At 45.5% G+C, this 17,287-nt stretch overlaps 1 protein-coding gene across 1 annotated transcript; it reads right to left on the reverse strand.

Annotated features, from left to right (window-relative positions):
- Window positions 1-11,930: 11,930 nt before the first annotated feature.
- TNP1 (transition protein 1) lies at window positions 11,931-12,574 on the reverse strand. Its single transcript, XM_019727084.3, has 2 exons — window positions 12,162-12,574; window positions 11,931-11,959 (listed from the first exon to the last, which is right to left on the reverse strand). Exons 1-2 carry the CDS (start codon window positions 12,298-12,300, stop codon window positions 11,931-11,933), a joined length of 168 nt encoding a protein of 55 aa, XP_019582643.1. The 5' UTR covers window positions 12,301-12,574.
- Window positions 12,575-17,287: the final 4,713 nt, after the last annotated feature.

Genomic DNA, 17,287 nt, shown 5'->3' on the forward strand with positions numbered 1-17,287 from the left:
GTTCCTTACCATCTCAGTTCCACCAGCAGAATCTTCTACTTTTTTGTCTTCCCCAGACCTGTGCTCTGGAGCAAGTCCCTCAGGTTTGCTCTCAGCTCAGATTAGTGTTAGTGTGAGGCTTGAAAGACACCCCTTTCCCCATCCAATCCTTTTCTAGACTACAATCTCTTTATTTTGCTCTAATAACCATGCATTGGCTGGGTCCCATCAGCTCTCCAGGTCTGAGCTCAATCCTTTTCTGTTCTGATCAACTTTTTCAAATACTAACAGACAGCTACAAGGCAAGCTGCATTTGCAATGAGAGCCATTGTGGCCTCCATGAAAAACGTAGCATGGAGTGGAGAAAGAACGTATCATTAATAAATTCATGTATGTAACAAAGATTTATGATGTGATTCAGGTGGACATAGGAGATACTATGGTCAATGAGCGGAAACACCAAACAAATCGGAATCATGACCTAAAGCTTCATGAAGCTTGCAATCAAATTACATAAGGACAGAATCATGAATGTGAAAAGTGGTATTAAAGAATATACAAGGATGTTGAGACTATAAAAGGGGACCTGACCCGGATGGTGGTGGGGAGGGAGCGGCAAAACGGCTTCCCTAACAGCGCTCCTTACCAACAGTCATTTTTCCTGAGTTTTTGTCAGAACCAGGGTATTCAGATCTCCCAAACTCTGGTTTCCCACTTCTCCATGTGACCTTGGCCCCCATTTTCTTATCTAAACCTAAGAGACTGGTCTAGAAGAACTCTAAAAGTCTCTTCTAACTGCAATGTTCTTCTTTCTCTTCCTTCTCTTTATGGCAGATGTATGTGGCCACTTGCCAGCGGCATCGCCTCCACCTATCCATTCAACACATGTTTGTTGAGCAACTACTATTATGTGCCAGGCACTGTGCTAGGGGCTGGAAACACAGTGGAGTATGAAACATTATGCTGCTTGCCCTTGCAGGAGTGTCCAGGCCTTGAGCACCTCTTTGGGTTAATGGAACCTTCCTCTTCCCTTTTTGGCCAAATTCATATGTTTAGAATTTAGGTGTGGTGGACTGAGCAAAATTGGGAACTCCTGGTATAAACCCTGAAAGACCCAGAACAATAGTTGGCATCTTTTAGGTACTTAACATACCCTTAATGAGCACCTGCCTCTTTAGCGTTGATGTCTTGCTTACCTTAGGGATGTATAGCCTGAGGGCACAAATGATACCAGGGACCACAACTTTAACATAAGGACCAGCTATAGCATAATGATCTTTCACTCCATGATGTTTAGGGAACACTGGCTGCTCTCCTGGATAGATGTGGAAAAGCATAAATACAGTGCTGGGTACAGAGTAGACATTCGATAAACCCCCATTGATTTAGTGGGGGAGGATATTGTCCCAGCCTGAAACAGCCTGCAGTGAGCAACTGGGGTGAGACAGACCTGATGATGGTTCTGTCTTCAGGGAAATTATGCTCCGTTAAGGCCACGAGACTGCACCCCAGGAGCTATAATGCATCTAGTGAGGACTTCTAGAAGGGCAAATACTCTGAGCTGGAAACTGAGAGGTGATAAAGCCCGTTCTTTTCTGGTTGGGTTGATTAGGAAAAGATTCTTGGAACTGTGTTTTAAAATATGGGAGGAATGTTAGAGAGGTGATAGTGAGAAACAAAAGAGACGTTCCAGAGGGGAACCTCCTCTTGGGCTCCAGCTTAATTACCTTGCAGTCAAAACCATGGACAGTCAAGTAGACCCAGCAGAGAAAGTGCTGTCTTATCTCTGCAAGTCTTGGGGTCTTACCCATTTGTTTTACATCAGTAGGGACGAGGAGTCTGTGTTGTCTGTGTTGGGGGCAGGGAAACGGAAAGGATGGCTCCTGGAAGGTCCTGTCAGGGCCCTGTCTTTTCGGTAAGGAAACTGAGGCATGGAAAGCGGACCTCTTTAAACTCAAATAGCTTTAAAAATGGATTTTAATTAATTAAACTACAAGCTAAAGGAAATGAGAAGAAGACCTCCCTCTTTTTCATCTTTGCTCTTTGTCGACACCTGTCCCTACCTCACGGGCCACCTCTCTGTGCGTGGCTCTTGCAACACCTCAAGCTGGGCATCCGGCCAGCTTTTCTTAGATGAAATCCAGGCTGCCAGATTAGCCTGCCTAGCACTGTTCCCCCCTGGCCAGCGCCCCACCCTCCCCTCTCCTGGGAGACACAAAGGGCTTCTGTGACTCAAGCCACAGCTCACAATCCTTCTCTTTCTTTCTAGCAACACAGAGTGAGGCCGTGGGGCACATCGCATGGTGCTAACTCTCGCCTGACTTGCTATGTCACGAACAGCAGCGAACGGCAGGGAGTTTCCTCAGAACTTGGGGCCATCCCTCCAGACCTACACGCTTATTTTACTCCAGTTAGATCCTTTTGCAGAAATTCCAGGGGTCCCTGTTTTGGTCCTGAATTTGAGGGCCAGAGTGGTCTGGAGAGGAACCGATATTTATAAAGTGCTCACCATGCACCAGGTATGGCATGAGTTGTTTTGCATGTAAATCCTTTGCAGATGGTGACTTTGAAGGAGGTGTTTTTAACCCAGTTTTGACAGCAAATGACAGAGGCTCAGAGAAGTTGGGTAACTTGTTCAAGGTCATGCAACTGTTAAGTGGTTGTGGCAAAATTTGAGTCTAGAACTGGTTGAAGTCAAAGACTTTGGTTTTTCTGTTAGAATTCATAGCTTAGGGATTGAATGAACTGCCTCTGCCTTTCCCAGGCCAAGAGAGATGAGAAACGTTGTCTGTTCCTGCTCCTTCCTCTCTCCCACCCCCAAGAATCCTATAGGGTCCTATCAAAATTCCCCTGCACTTTGGACACTGATGTGGTCTGGTTTTGGGGATAGGAAGACCAGAGCAATGTGGAGTGCAGCAGAGAACAGAGTTCTATTTATGCCTCTGTCACTAACTGGGCCATCTTAAGGGTGTCTTTTCCAATCTCTAGGCCCCAGTTCTTCCACCTGTAAAACAGGAGCCACAGTTTAGTGGTTAAGGAAGCACACAGATGTGGAGCAGCCAGCTTGGGTCAAATCCCTGCCCTGCCGCTCACGAGCCATGTGACCTTGGGCAGATTGCTTGGTCTTTCTGTGCCTCAGCTTCTTATCTCTAAAACAGAGGTCAAAATAGTATCTACTTCACGGGATTGTGGTGAGTGTGAGAGAAGTTAATATGTATACAGCCCTTAGGAGACTATAATATGCATAAATGCATCCTTCTTCTCCTTCTTTTCTTCTCCTTCTCCTTCTTCTTCTATGTGAAAACTTCTAAAATTCTACTAATTTCAAATAAATATATATGAGATAACACAGAATTTAAAGCTGAGTGTCACCATCTTGAATTTTTCTTCTCTACCTTCTGCCTATGTGAGTGTCAAGTGTCTGTGTGCGTAAACAGGTAGAGATGTAAGTACTCATAGGTCCTGGTGATCAGTAGATGTCAAGTTATCCCCTCTCCTGTGTTTGTGTGGCATACAGAACTTCCTGACATGACAAAAAGACCAAACATTTAAACATGTTATGGATTATATGTTTATAAACCAACCAAATTTAAGCCCATTCATTAGGAGCCAAAAATCATTTGGGTAGAAAATAAACAGTGATGTGAAATTTTGGTCCCAGACATCCCATGGAGGCCATCATTTAGGGACATGTCAGGGGCACCAAGTATGAGCGTGAGAATAACAGGAACAATGCAACAGAACACGGCAACCACCGCCCAAAACTTTAGACCAAAAGGATTAAATTAATCAAGAGGAGGATGTAGGTATATGTGTATGTGATGGAGGGTTGGGAAAGGTGAAGGTAGGTAATGGGTTTTATTCATCTCTCTGCAGCGCTTACTTAGAACAGGCACTCAGAGGCTCTGCTCTAAATGAAAAGAGCAGAAAGTGTGGTGGATGAGGGGTTGCTGAGCTGTGAAAATACAGGGACCCTAGGCTGGCTTTGTCCAAGAGAAGTATAACTCAGGCTGCGTTTGTGATTTCCAATTTTCTAGTAGCCACATGTTAGAAGGAAAAAGGAAGCATGTAATATTTACTTTATTTAATCAGATATGTTGAAAGTATCATTTCAAAATACAATCAATGTAAAAAATTATTACCTAGCTGTTTTACTTTCTTTTGTTCATATTCAGTCTTTGAAAGCTAGGATGGATGTTATCACAAGAGCACGTCTAACTTCAAACTAGACCCATTTCGAGTGCTCAATGGCTCCAGGTGGTCAGTGGCTCCCATGCTGAAAGGGAAAGACCTGAATTCTTGGGAGCTTCTATCTGCTGGATCAGTCAAAACATGTCTTGCTTCCTGGATGTTCAGCGTGGAAAGGGGGAAAGAAGGAAATCATTCTTCTTAGGACTCAGGCAAGGGATGATGGAGTCTCCCTGAGGCTATGGCCTCCTCCACGCACCTCAAATTTACATCGCCGTACTCTTGATTTTCACAGAGATCACAGTTTTCCTCTCAACCCTTCTACAATCTGTGACTCCCAGGCTGACTTTTGCTAAGGCATGAATATAAAATGTGTGCACCAGTGAGTGGGCCTGTCCATGCCGCCAGCAGCAGCCCTGCATATGGCTCTGGGACTCTCCCCTTGCTTTCCCATTTGCTGAAAATGTGCTACGTGGGGAGAAAAATGGAGTCAAGAATGAAGTCAACTTCTGGTTCTGGCAATGAAACTTAAATGTATGTTATGCGTTCACAGCAAATCTTTTGTGCTAAGATGGCAGTTTTACAGGAAAAACTGCATGTTATAAGGGTGTTTACAGATATAGGGATTGAAGAAGGTGGCTGTTGTGTGCTCAGAGTGCTAAGGTTCTGCCTTACGTAGCTAGTTGCATGGCAGGGAAGTCATTTCTTGCATTCTGCAGTGGACATTATGCTTGGTTGTCCAGTATAGTATACATCTTCCCTTCTTTGGTAATAGTCCCTTGATTTTTTCCTTCAGGACCAACCCTACCCCACTGCAACACAAGCTTGACCATTATTTTCTCTCTCCTGGGACTCTAAATTTTTAGGGCAGTGATGTAAGAATGGAGCACAATTGGAGACATTTTAATGTCAGGAGAGCACCCTCTCTGCTTCTTGCCTTTCTCCCATCATGAGGCCCAGTCACCCAGCTTTTCCTTCAATTCTCTGAGCAATTCCCTACTTTCCAATAGATTCCATGTCCCCTTCTGTTAAGTTAGTTGGAATGTGTTTCTGTTGTTCTCAGCCAAATGCAAATGGATGCACCATCTGAGCAACAGATGGGCTGTGAGCTGGGTCCTGCTCTGCTGGAGGGGAGCAAATAGAAAGGGAAAAAGGGAAGAATTAAGGGGTCAAGCCAAAGATTCCCTTTCTAGCCTCCTGTGGTGGCAAGGGTGGAAGAGGCCTCACCATTTGCACCACTTTTTCTAATCTCTTTTTTGTCTTCTCACCTATCCTTGGGAAGTACAATGGGTCCTCGTGTTCTGAAGTGATGTGGGCCGTCCATGGTTCAGAGGTGGCAGAGGAAGCCCTTTATCCATACCCTGCGAGGCTGCTGCCTTCTATTTCCAGGAGAGAACTCAGAGGCAGGGTTGCTGCTAGGCTATATTTCTTTAATCTCGTTTTTTAAAATCTTAGGACTTTTTTTTTCTTTTTCTTTTTTTAAAGCATTGGAAAGGATCTTAGAGCCCCAGAAAGGGATGATGAGTTGCCAAGGAAGTTTGGGCAGAGCCCAGCGAGGGCCTGCTCTTTGGGGTCCTGTGTCCCCTTGCTACTCAGTGTGGTCCCTGGGTCAGCAGCATCAGTGCCACCTGGGAGCTTCTTAGATATGCAGAATCTTGGTCCCACCAAGACCTACAGAATCAGAATCTGTATTTTATCAGATTGATTCCAGGTGGTTCTATGCACATGAACATTTCAGAAGCATTTTTTTGTATACTTTGCATGATACTCTTCTTCTGTGTTCCTGAAAGAAACAGTAAGTCCATAAATCAAGGTCCAGTTTCTAGTTCTGTTGAGAAGCTCTCCCTTCTTGAGAGCTTCTATTTGAGGCACTTTTGAGAATGATCCCTGCAAATTGTGAAATTCAAGTTCTTTATGTCTTTTCAATAGAAACCACCTGTGGGTTAGACCCGAGGACTTCATAGCTAATTATTTAGAGACACGTGCCTGCTGTTAATGGAAAAAATACACATGATTCTCATCAGTGAGTTTATTAATCCACTTTTGGTCCTTTGCACTGACATCCATGCTCAAATTTTATTTTCTACTACATATTAGGTTAAGAGGTGGAGTCAGTGAGGCGTTTCCCAGGAAACAATGGCTATTTGTATGTCCTGATCTGATTCCTCTGCCCCTCGCTCATGGATGGCTTGGCTCCTGCTCCTAAACATTTACAGTCTCGTTGGAGAGATAAGATCATCCTCAAGTTCTACATTTTATGAGGGAGCAAAACAAGCCACAGGGAGTTGTACGAGGTGTGATCAAAACATACGGTGAATGTTTAAATAAAAAAAAATTATTACAGTGAAAGACTCATTGCCATTAATCCTCCTCAATATACTCCCCCTCGCTTCAAACACACTTATCCCATTGTTCTTGCCACTTTCTGAAGCAGTTCTGGAAGTTCTCTTTCATGAGTGTCTTTCGTTGCGCTGTCCTGGCTGCCTCAATGTCCTGAATCAATTCAAAATGATTACCTTTCATGGTCATTTTGACTTTGGGGAAGAGCCAGAAGTCTCATGGTGTCAGATCCGGTGAATACGGTGGATGAGGACGCACTGCAATGTTTTTATTTGACAGAAAATGCCATATACCAGAAGTGATGTGTGACATGGAGCATTGTCATGATAGAGGATCATTTACGGCACATTTTAAAACACACCTTCTCTCAACCGTAGCTCACACCCGACTGACTGCACTGAACAAGTTGAAACTTGTCACACACTGTTACTAAGGTTCTATACGCTGTTTCCCATATTGAAGATCCCTGCCTTTCCGTTGGATGGCACTCGGCAGCAGCATTCACTGTAGGTTTTGATCATACCTCATAGGTCCTTTCTGATCTCAGGAGCTGGCCTAAGCAAGAGGGTCAGGGCAGATTGAGAGGCTCTAGGTCACAATGGGAGCTTTCTACCAAGCAAGTAGGCAGCGCTGGGGATGTCTGTCCACAGCCTTAGCAGGTGTGGTGTCCTGAGACTAAAGTATCACCCTGGGTCATGAGTCAGGGCCAAACAGGGACAATAATACCTAAAAGGCCAGTCCAGAGGGACAGAGGAGAGGGCAGCCAACCTAGAGTAATCAGGGCCTGTGATTTACAACATTTAATATTCTTTAAATAATTAAAAATATTTTTTCAATTATAGTTGACATATAATATTACATTAGTTTCAAGTGTACAATATAGTGTTAGACATTTATATAACTTACGAAGTGATCACCCCGATACATATAGTGCCCATTTGATATCCTTACAAGCTCCCCATAAGGTAGGTATTATGACTGACATTTAGAGATAATGAAGGGATGGCTCAGGAAAGTGGGAAAATTCACCTAAGGTCACATGGCTGGTGGGACCAGTGCCCGGAGACACCTTACTGCCTCCTGCCTGAGTCAGGCTTGATGATAACGATGGCAGAGCAGAACCATCGGAGGAGATGGAATGGCCCCAGCTGCAGGAGAGGAGGTATGCGAAGGCTTGGAATAAAGCAGAACTGATAGAGCGATCAAGGTCACAGAGCAGGAGCAGTGGGCTCCGATGGAATCCAGGCCCTCAGGTTTCTAGACCTTTCCCTGGTGCTGTGCTGTGTGGAGGGAATTGTCATCTGCACCACTTCTGGGACTCGGAGCTATGATGGCAGGAATGGCTGTAGAGCTCAGATCCGGGAAAGATCTCACGTTTGGACTAATGAAAGGCTGGGGAGGGAGGGTGGTTTGGGGGCTTCAGAAGTGAGAAGAGGGCTCTCTTGAAGCGAACCCACTTGCTTCCTCACTCATCCACCTGGTGATGCCTAGTGACTAAGCCTCGTGACTAAGACCCGGTGCTCCTAGAGGTCAGGAATGAAGACCTCACCCCTTCTGGCTCTTTCCCCAGAGTGGGCCTGGCGAGTGAGTGAGTGTTGATTGCAGAGCCAGGCTGTAGCTGTCCTCTGGTCTCAAAGGACAGAACCTCTGGGTGACCCCAACAGCCAAGCCCCAGACCATGTCTGACTTGCACCAACTACTCCCAAGGCACACAGAGTCCCCTCCCAGCTGTTGTTTCTGGGCCTTCACCTCCTCTGCATAGCCCTGAGCGTTTCTCCAGAACTTCCTGTTTGCCTGTGGCTGCACAGACATGGCTGGTCCCACCCGGGGTCACTCATCTGGTGAGACTCAGGGCAAAAGGTGGAACTCAGCTCTGTTCTCCCCATAGCTCCTCTGGTTTCTCTCTACTCACACATGGGTGCTCGGGGACCACTCCCGTCGGACCCCAAGACCAGTGGAGCAGAGGCCCTGCATCCAAGTCAGCTCACAAGAAGGTCAAGGTGACCCAGAAGGGCTTGTCGCCAAGATCCTTAAAAAAATTTTTTTTTGATTTTTCGACTTTCCAAAAAGGCCAAGTAAATGATGACTTCAGAACATAGCGTTCCAGAGAAAACTGGAAAGAGGAACAAAGTCCCCTTGGTTGGGGAGAAGGAGAAAAAGCGCACGGAGGGTGAGGTCTGAGCACCACTACAGTGAAAAGACCCCTGTGTTATCTACGTAGGTGCGCCTGCCAGGTGGGTGCTAGGCTGCAGGAGCTGTCAACAGAGGGACAGAATGAATGTTCCTGGAGGGTAGGGACTAAGTCAACAGCAGTGTTGGAAAATTTACAGCCTGTGGGCTTGGAAAATATTCTTACAGCAAAACAGTTTTCCGGGCTGCTGCCATTCCTTCCCCAACCTGTGTCTGAGGGCGAAGACTGAAGTCACCAGGCAGGGGTCTGGCTGTCCTGACATGCGGGGCTGATCACCACATGCCCATCCCAATCGCTAATTAGATTGTTTCCATGTTTACAGAGTCGCTGAAATATAACATTGTATTAGAACATTTTGTCTGGGAATAATACTGTCCTGGAAATGACTTGAAAATATGCTTTTTAAGCTGAGGGCTCAGGAGCCCTGAGAACTCAGTGTGGAGCCTCTACTCCTAGTCACATCTGAAGACACTTTGGTCTGTGACAACAAAAGGAGAGAAAACAAACGGATGCTGAAGTAAAGAAGGTTTGCCTACCAAGTTGTGTCGTTGTCACCCTGGCTTTTCAGAGCTATTCTCCAACCTTCTGCTCTCCTTGATGCCCTGAGAGGCTGGTCCTCGTGTTTTTGTGATCACCCAGGATCCCTTACTTACTGGCTTCCAACCCAGTTTGGCCCATAGAAGCGCCAGGAGGAGACTGGAGGGCTGGAGGCGAGAAATGTCAAGAGTATTTCCACTCTGCTTCTGAGTCTCTGGCAGCAGCTGTCATCCTCCCCAGTCCAGTCTTTACCAAGAGGCCCACCTGCCCCGCCCATGCCAAACACACAGTTCTGGCTGTCCTGGGGCTCCTGTAACACTATTTTATCCGTTGTCCCCTCAGAGCCACCATTGCTAAGCTCTAGTTGTCTAGCCTCTGTGAATAGTCCGTCCTTCAGTAAAGCCTCTTCGTGTGAGCTCTCTGCAGATCTGGTTTCCTAGGGGATCCTGACAAACTTCCTTGTTCGAACCCGTTTCTCAAAGGAAGTAAATGTCACACTGTCAGTACTGTTGCTCTTCTAGTTTGTCCCTGACTCTTGCCTTTTCCCTATGGGAGAGATCGTCTCTGTGCACACCGGCAATCCCAAAAGATGGCAGAGAAAAGGGGAAGCAGCGAGTGCTGGGCATGAAAGCATTTGAAGGATCCTGGCACACAGCCCCCCAGGAGTGGCAGGGGCAGAGGTGGGGAAAGGAGTGTGGGAAGGAATGCAGGAAATCAGAAAGCAAGCGTAAGCGACACAGAACTGTGCTGCCTGGATTGGGCACGTGCCGCCCAGCACACAGCCTCCAGCTGACACAACCCTAACGTCAGGGTCTGCCTCAGCACAGAAATGCCTTGACCAAAGCGATCCCTTATCGAAGCTGCCCGACGGGGCTGTTTTGGCTCCATGCGGGAATGTTCAATTCCTTCCACTGCTCCCCTCCCTCAGTTTCCTTCACAAGTGCTGGTCTCTAACAAACATCGTATAAACAGCTTGCACCCAAACTCCATCTTAGTCTATGCTTCCCGGAGAAGTTTAGAGACTAATTTATAGCCAGAGCAGCAAATGCTTGACGTTAACCCTGGATTTTGTGTGTGGCAAGGGCTTTCTTTGCTTTCTTTACATGGAAGCAGAGGATCTCCCAGAGGGCACGAGAGAATGCGAGAATGGCCATTTCTGAATAGGGATTCCAGATCAGGACTGTTTATAAAGAGCTTTGTGCAGTCATGCTATGGACAAACATGTGGAGGATTATTTTCAGTTTGGTTAGAAAAATAGGCATAACCATGGAGGAGTGAGGGTCATGGAGGTGTTTCCTTTAGAAGCTGAAAATATTAGGAAGGAAATACAAGTTTGGTTCAGTGTCTGTGTGCCTGATGCTAAGGGGAGGTTTTTACATGAACCTGAAAGAGCTCTGAGACGGATACAGGACAAAGCAATTTCCATTTTGTCCTGGAATTTTCCTTATCCTTTTGTTGCACACCCCTTGTTTGTTAACAGTCTTCTCCCAACATCCTGGTATCTATGAGCCCCAATCAAACTCAAACTCAAACTCAATCCAAGAAGTTCCCCTTCCCTCACTTTGGTTATTTGGTTCCATGTCACAACCCCCAGTTGGAAAATGGAAACTTCATGTCTCACCTCATGCTCCTCTCATTCTTTCCTGCTTATATCCTGTCCTGGTTGCGAGCAACCAAGTGGGTGGCTTGGTTTAAATATGAGTTGTCAATTCCACCCTCTACCACCCTGGTAGTGCCTCTGAGGCAACAGGAAGGACTCATTAAGAAAACTATTACCCACTCTGAGTGGGTGGATGCTGAGAGGAGGTGTCAGATCCTTGGCGGGACCATATCAGAACCCAAGGTCAAGGTAAAGTGAGGGATACAGCTAAGGACAGTTTTTCCCTGCCAACGATCAATAAGGTCCACGCAGATTGAGGAAATTTTTACTTCCAGACACTCTTGACTAAGGTTAACCTAACAGACAGAATCACACCGACTTCTCAGGATCTGCCTCCAGCCTTGTCCAGCTCAAACCTAACATAACTGCTCTACTAGTAATAGTATTAGTATCAAATCCCTACTATCAAATCCCATCTCTAATCTCATCTCTTAGTAGTTTGCTAAACATGTCAATAAATATTTCTGGGTGTTTCTGGGATTTCTATCTCTGCCTTTAGTTTTAGTTTAACACGTGTTTTGGCGTCTCCTTATGCTCGAACCAGGTTGTATCCTTTAGCCCATCAACACTCTGATAAATGCAGTTCTCCCTTTTTGTCTCCTCTCCCTTTCCACATTGGGGAGAGAGACAGCACATTGAGACCAAGACCCAAATATGGTGATAGTGCACGGCCAGAGTTGGGGCACATGGGGAAAAGGGAGTCAGGGCAGATTACTTTGATATTGATACTATTTTCCAAGTTCTGTTTAATGGGTTCATACCGGCTAATTCTTCCTAGTCTGCCTAGCTCAGGAACCCCTTTTTCAACCAAAATGTCAAAAACATACTTTTCAGTTTTCAAAATTTTATTGAGACATTGGGGAGAAACAGCCAACATATACATTCCTCATTTCGTCACGACTGGCATTTTACCCACACGATGGGCTCTTCTCTGGCTTTGATCTAACTTCAGGTCTCCTTGGCAGTCCTTCTGCTGTCCTCTCCTTGCTGCCTGGTGTTGTATGAAGTTCACCAGGCCAGAGCCCACTGATGGGGTCACACGTGGGAGCGGTAATTGCGATTGGCTGTGGAAGAAGGACACGTTTGCAACAGGGACACGAGTTAGAACATACCCATTCATAGTCTTCCTGCCCAAACAGTTATTTGAATGGAAATGAGATTCTCAGACTGAGGTGTCAGGATCCTAGGAGAGCTAACTCCAAGACAGAGAACCCTAGGGCAACCAGCCCCCATGTTTGACTGTTCTCCTACTCATCCCTCACTCACCATCATCGCCCCGTTTTCTGCTCTTCAGGCTGCCCTTCCGGTATTTTCTTTTACTGCCACTTCTCTTGACTCCCTTGTGAGGAGAGCGGTTCTTGCCCCTCCTTATGCCATGACTCTTTAATTTGCGGCTGGTCGACATTGCAATTTCTGCAAAGTTGAGGGGCTTTGCAGGGCCCGGAGGGCGCGAATCTGGGTATTTAAGGCCTTAGCCATTGTGACTGTGAAGGGGTGTGGCTTATCAGGTGGGTGGGGCTCCATTATGCTGTCACTAGCTTTTGTTACACTTTGGTCATATATGCAAAATAAGGTGGCCCCTCTAGTGCAGCTGAAGGCTACCCTCAATTTTGAGCTAATTTTTGTGTTAAATGAGGCTTTTCACACAGGTGTTATTGAGCAACTAAATTTCTGTCCTGTTCAGAGCTTCTGGGGAGTACCTGCCTGCCTGTAGGAAATTTAATGGTTGTTGAATGCTTGTGTAAAATGTGTGTGTAAGTCTCTCTACAGCATTGGGAGATAACAAATGTGTTTCTATAGGGACTTGACTCTAAGAGATCCAATTCAATGTGATCAAAACATAAACATACCTTGCTTTCACCTAGATCAGGGTTTCTCAGCATCAGCTCTGCTGGCATTATGGGCTGAGTAATTTTGTGGGACTGTCCTGTCCAGCGTAGGATGTTTGGCAGCATTCCTGGACTCTTCCCATTAGATGTCAATAGAGTCCCCACAACTGTGACAACCAAAAATATTTTCAAACATTGCCTTGAGGGGAAGAGCAAAATCATCCATGGCAGAGAACCATTGACGTAACCTTTTAAAAAAAATTCAGTCAGCAAATATTTACTGATCACATAGTATGTGCCATACACTTGGGTGATAAGAAAATAGTGGACAAAAACAGACATACGTAGACTCTGTGTTCATGGAGATTTCAATCCAGTGGGGAAGAAAGTCATTCATCTGGTATCTACACGAATCAGTGAATAATTACTTCCCAGCATGGTGCAGATGAGGTTGGAGAGAGAGGCGAACCAGGCTTACGTAAAATATTATGTAAAATTTCCGGACTTATGGAAAAATATTTAAGATGACATGATGAAATTAGAGGCTGCAGGGGATGGTGATGAATTAATGGAGAAGTGAAATGAATAAGGGGAGAGGCTATTGTCAATAGTAGAGGCTAAGGAGAGAGAAATATTTGATAATGACTTAGGCCAGGCCTGGGAGGGCTTTGATTGGGATGAAGAGAGACAGGAGACAAAGACTTGGTGTTGATGGGTTGGATTTAGTTGGTGAGAGCAGAGGGTATCAAGGGTGTGGCTTTTGTTTTTCTAATGCAGCTGTCTGGATGCTGGCGCCACTCACAGAGATAAAAGCCAAGCATAAAGGCAGTGATGATCATGCATTTTAATCTAAGACATTTTGGGTTTGAGGGGCCCTTGAGATTTCCAAATAAAGATGCTGAATGATTGTTGGGTATATGTATCTAGAGTTCAGAGTAGAGCCTGAGCTGGAGTAGAGCCCCAACTTCCCTCATAGTGGACTCATCATCCAATCTTTTCTTCTTCCTCCTTTATATCTTGTATTGAGTCCTTTTGAAAAAAAGTTCCAATGGAACTTGATAACTATGTCTTCTGTCTCCCCCCTGGGTCCTTCCTTCTCTCCATGCCCCCCTCCCACCCGCCATTATCCTATGCATCTTGTATATAGTAGGTTCTCAGCAAAAATTGGTTGAATAAAAGAAAGAATGTGGTTCAAGCCCCACTCCCTGTATTTCTGATGTTTATAGATGAGATGACAAATCATGTCTTGAAACCCAGATTCCTTGAAGAGCCATCATAAGTGACACTTTCCATTTTTCTGTTTCTAGGCAGGTCTCTCTGGAGAACTTCCATTAGAGATTTTTTCACCCAAAGAGGAAAGAGCTGTATGAAACAGGCTGCGGCCTTGCCTCTTTGTATCTTGGGAACTTTTCTGTCCACTCCAGGCTAATTGTTCCTCCTACAAGCAAGTTTCATGAAAGCAGGAATTTCAAAATGGTGTTCCCGGCTATATATTCCCAGGGCGCAGAGTGGGAGCCCAGTGAAGATTTATGGAATATTTGTTGAATAAACAAAAAAAATCCTCCTATGTTGTGGACTATCCTATTCTTCCCTATTTTGTCCTACCACCCCAAGGAAGGCGTCCCTGACTTTTCAAATTTTCACTGTCCTTTGAAATTTGTTCAAGGTCTATGGTCCTATAACATTGTCCTCAAAGTCTGGACAACCAATGCTAATGGTGTAAAACCCTGTTTTGTGCCCACATGCCATGTCCCATGTGGGAGTCTGATCTTAACAGGAGGCAGTGACGCTTGGTTCTGGTCCTGACTGGCCACAGCCATCGCTTCCCCGGACCTCGGCTCTCTTATTTTGTAAATAAGCTGGTTGGGTTAGGTAATCTCAAGTCATATCACAAGATGATATGACTTGTGGCAGGCTTGTTGTAGTTAGGGATTGTATTTTTTATTTCTACTGCATTTCTCACAGGTATTGACATGGTTCAGAGTAGGTGGTTAATAAATATTTGTTCATTCTAGCTACTTTGGTGTTATGAGGACAGACAGTACAACACAGAGTGACGTAGTATACCAAGTGGATGCATTTCCACTTCCACAGGGAAGGGAAAAAAGACATTGTCTCCATAACAGACCCTCTGGTTCTCCGTTGTTGGCCTCTCATGCCTGACTCTGTTGACTTTGCTGGCCTCTTTAGTTTGAGAGGCATTTTATGGATGGTCCTGAAACTGGGTAATATTTCTCTCTCCCATCCTCAAAAGACCCACTCTGCCAAGAAGAAGTTGAGATCACAGGAAAGAAGACAGCCAGACTTGAGAAGTGATGAAGAGACAAACAAAAAAGCCCTTTTCCACAGGGTTAAGGAATAGTTCTGGTTTTAGACACCTATGCTGAGAACCTCCAGCAGCAGAAAGCCCAGTGCTGGGGGAGGCAATTCAGAGGCCATTTGGGGGTGGGGCTGTGGTGTGTTTGGGTTGGCTTCTGCATCAGACCTCCTGAAGTGAGGACAGAGCAGGGGTGAGCATTGGCACCTCTGTCTCTGTTTCTCTTTCCATTTCTGCGTCAGTGTTGCTTGAGCCAGTGGCAGTTTAGATACAGCACAATGAGTTCACTCTAGAACCTCAGTGGGCCAGAGCTAGCCTTTTTTGAGAACCTTCTGCTGACTGTCTCCTCGCCTTTCTGCTCTCTGTTTTTCATTTTCTTTTTAGGTGAAGAAACTGAGGTACAGATTGGCTACATGAGCTACTTCAAGTAGCCCAGAACAGGAGCAGAGGAGACACCCAATAAACCTGTTTATTCCGTACTTTGGCTTTCTGTTGGGTCTTAGCTTTTGTTTCTCTTGATGAAAGAAAATCGATATTTTCTAATAGCTATTGGGACATGGAGAGAGAACTGAATCCCTGCCTTCTTTAGAGGATGCTCTATCAGCTTCTTCTCTCGTGGGGGTGAGTGTTATCTTGCCTAGACAGAATGGTGTCTTTATCTCCTAAAAGGATGGCAAAGTGGCACTGCAGGGAAGGGCTTGGAGACCACCATTGTTCCCTCTGGCCCCTTTCATAGGTTAGAAAGGGATGGACTTTGGGCATCAGTGTTTTTGATCTCTAGTAGTGTCTCATCTCAACTCTTTGATTCAAAATCACTCCATTAATTTTTCTGGGGAATCCAATGGACGTCTTCTTCCGAGGGCTGGATTTTCCCAGCAGGCGGGGAATGGGAGCTCATTAAGAGTGAACATGGAAAAGTTGCTGACAGTCCTTATACATGACTCAGTCTGAATCCCTCTCTGAAACCTAAGTCTCTCCAGATGTTGACCTCAGCTGGGAAAGGAGGACCTTCTCCCCTGTTCACATGCACACCCTGTCTTCTGTGCTCTTGCTGCTGCTGCTCCTGCTATTCAGGCAGGCAAATGGGGCTTGGGCAGTCTTGAGGAGGGGAAAGCTGCCTAGAGAGGGGTCTACCCAAGAGGCAGAACTCTCTGAGCTCAGTACTCAGCTGGTGTCTCCAGTAGGAAGTAAAGAGAAGCCAGAGCCCAAGGCCTAGGGTGATTTTCAGAGAAAAAGGAAGGCGGTACATTAACTCAATTTGCCTCTTCCTATCCAGTTCTGGGAAACAAGGGAGCATCTCGGTTCTGAGAACAGCCTGAGTTCTGTCTGAAGATTTGTTGGAGTTCTTTCCAATTTTTCCTTCAGGCTTCTTTCCCATCCTTGCTGAGTGCTTCCCCAAACTGTCTTCCCATAAGTGATTTCCATAAGTGATTCCTGTTTTCCAAGGCTAGAGACATTGGGATGCTGAAAGGTGGGAGGCTCATCACAAGAGCCGTGGCCCTGGGAGGTTCCTCCTGGGCACCCTCCTTTGGGACGTCATCAGGCCTGTCTAAGGCCTGCACCCAGGCAGCTCGAGAGGCACAACATCAACAGGACTGTTGATCCCCAAGACAGAGACTGCCCACCACTCCATACTACCTTCCATACTTGGCTTAAAAATGGATCTGACCTTGATTCTCCACTCTATTTGCATTTTCTCTTACATGTGCTACTAGGATCGGAGTGAAGGAATCTAAACTGAAGGGAGAGGGAGAACTGGGAAAAACTAGTATGTTCTTAGAGGCAGGGCATGAACTTGGAGGTCCTCTGGATAAATTTAAAATTCTCATTTGGAGAGAATTCAAACTTCCATTAGTTCTGTTGTTGTTGTTGTTGTTGTTGTTATTTTTGGACTCAGGAAAAAATGACTATTTCCATTTCTTTTGTCACCACTAACAATGAGGCCACATGATACAGAAGTATACAAAGAAAATCCACAATTTATTCTTCATTAGGATCCAAATAATGTTTTCACATTAACCATTCTCCTGACCCCACTGACCTTAATCCCCATCTATGACATAGTGAAGAAGAAGCAGTCCCTTCCCAGAATACACTGGGAATATCGTGCCCTCCAGCCATAAGACAAAACATAAGGCTGCATCCTAGAGTATTAGAAAGGGGCTATTGTGGTATGAAAATCTTACACATATTCAAACACTTGTCTTCATATGGTCTTTAGGAAAAATGTGCTTTAATCCATCTAC

Source organism: Rhinolophus sinicus, chromosome 17, assembly GCF_057876585.1.
Source record: "Rhinolophus sinicus isolate RSI-liver-muscle chromosome 17, RSI-T2T, whole genome shotgun sequence".
Taxonomy (NCBI): domain Eukaryota; kingdom Metazoa; phylum Chordata; class Mammalia; order Chiroptera; family Rhinolophidae; genus Rhinolophus; species Rhinolophus sinicus.

What these genes read in the sequence shown, in the direction of transcription:
- TNP1 (XM_019727084.3), bottom strand. Translation starts at nt 12,300, where the DNA reads ATGTCGACCAGCCGCAAATTAAAGAGTCATGGCATAAGGAGGGGCAAG. An exon ending in CAGAAAACGGGGCGATGATG is followed by an intron (nt 11,960 to 12,161) that starts GTGAGTGAGGGA and finishes CTTCTTCCACAG; the next exon opens with CCAATCGCAATTACCGCTCC.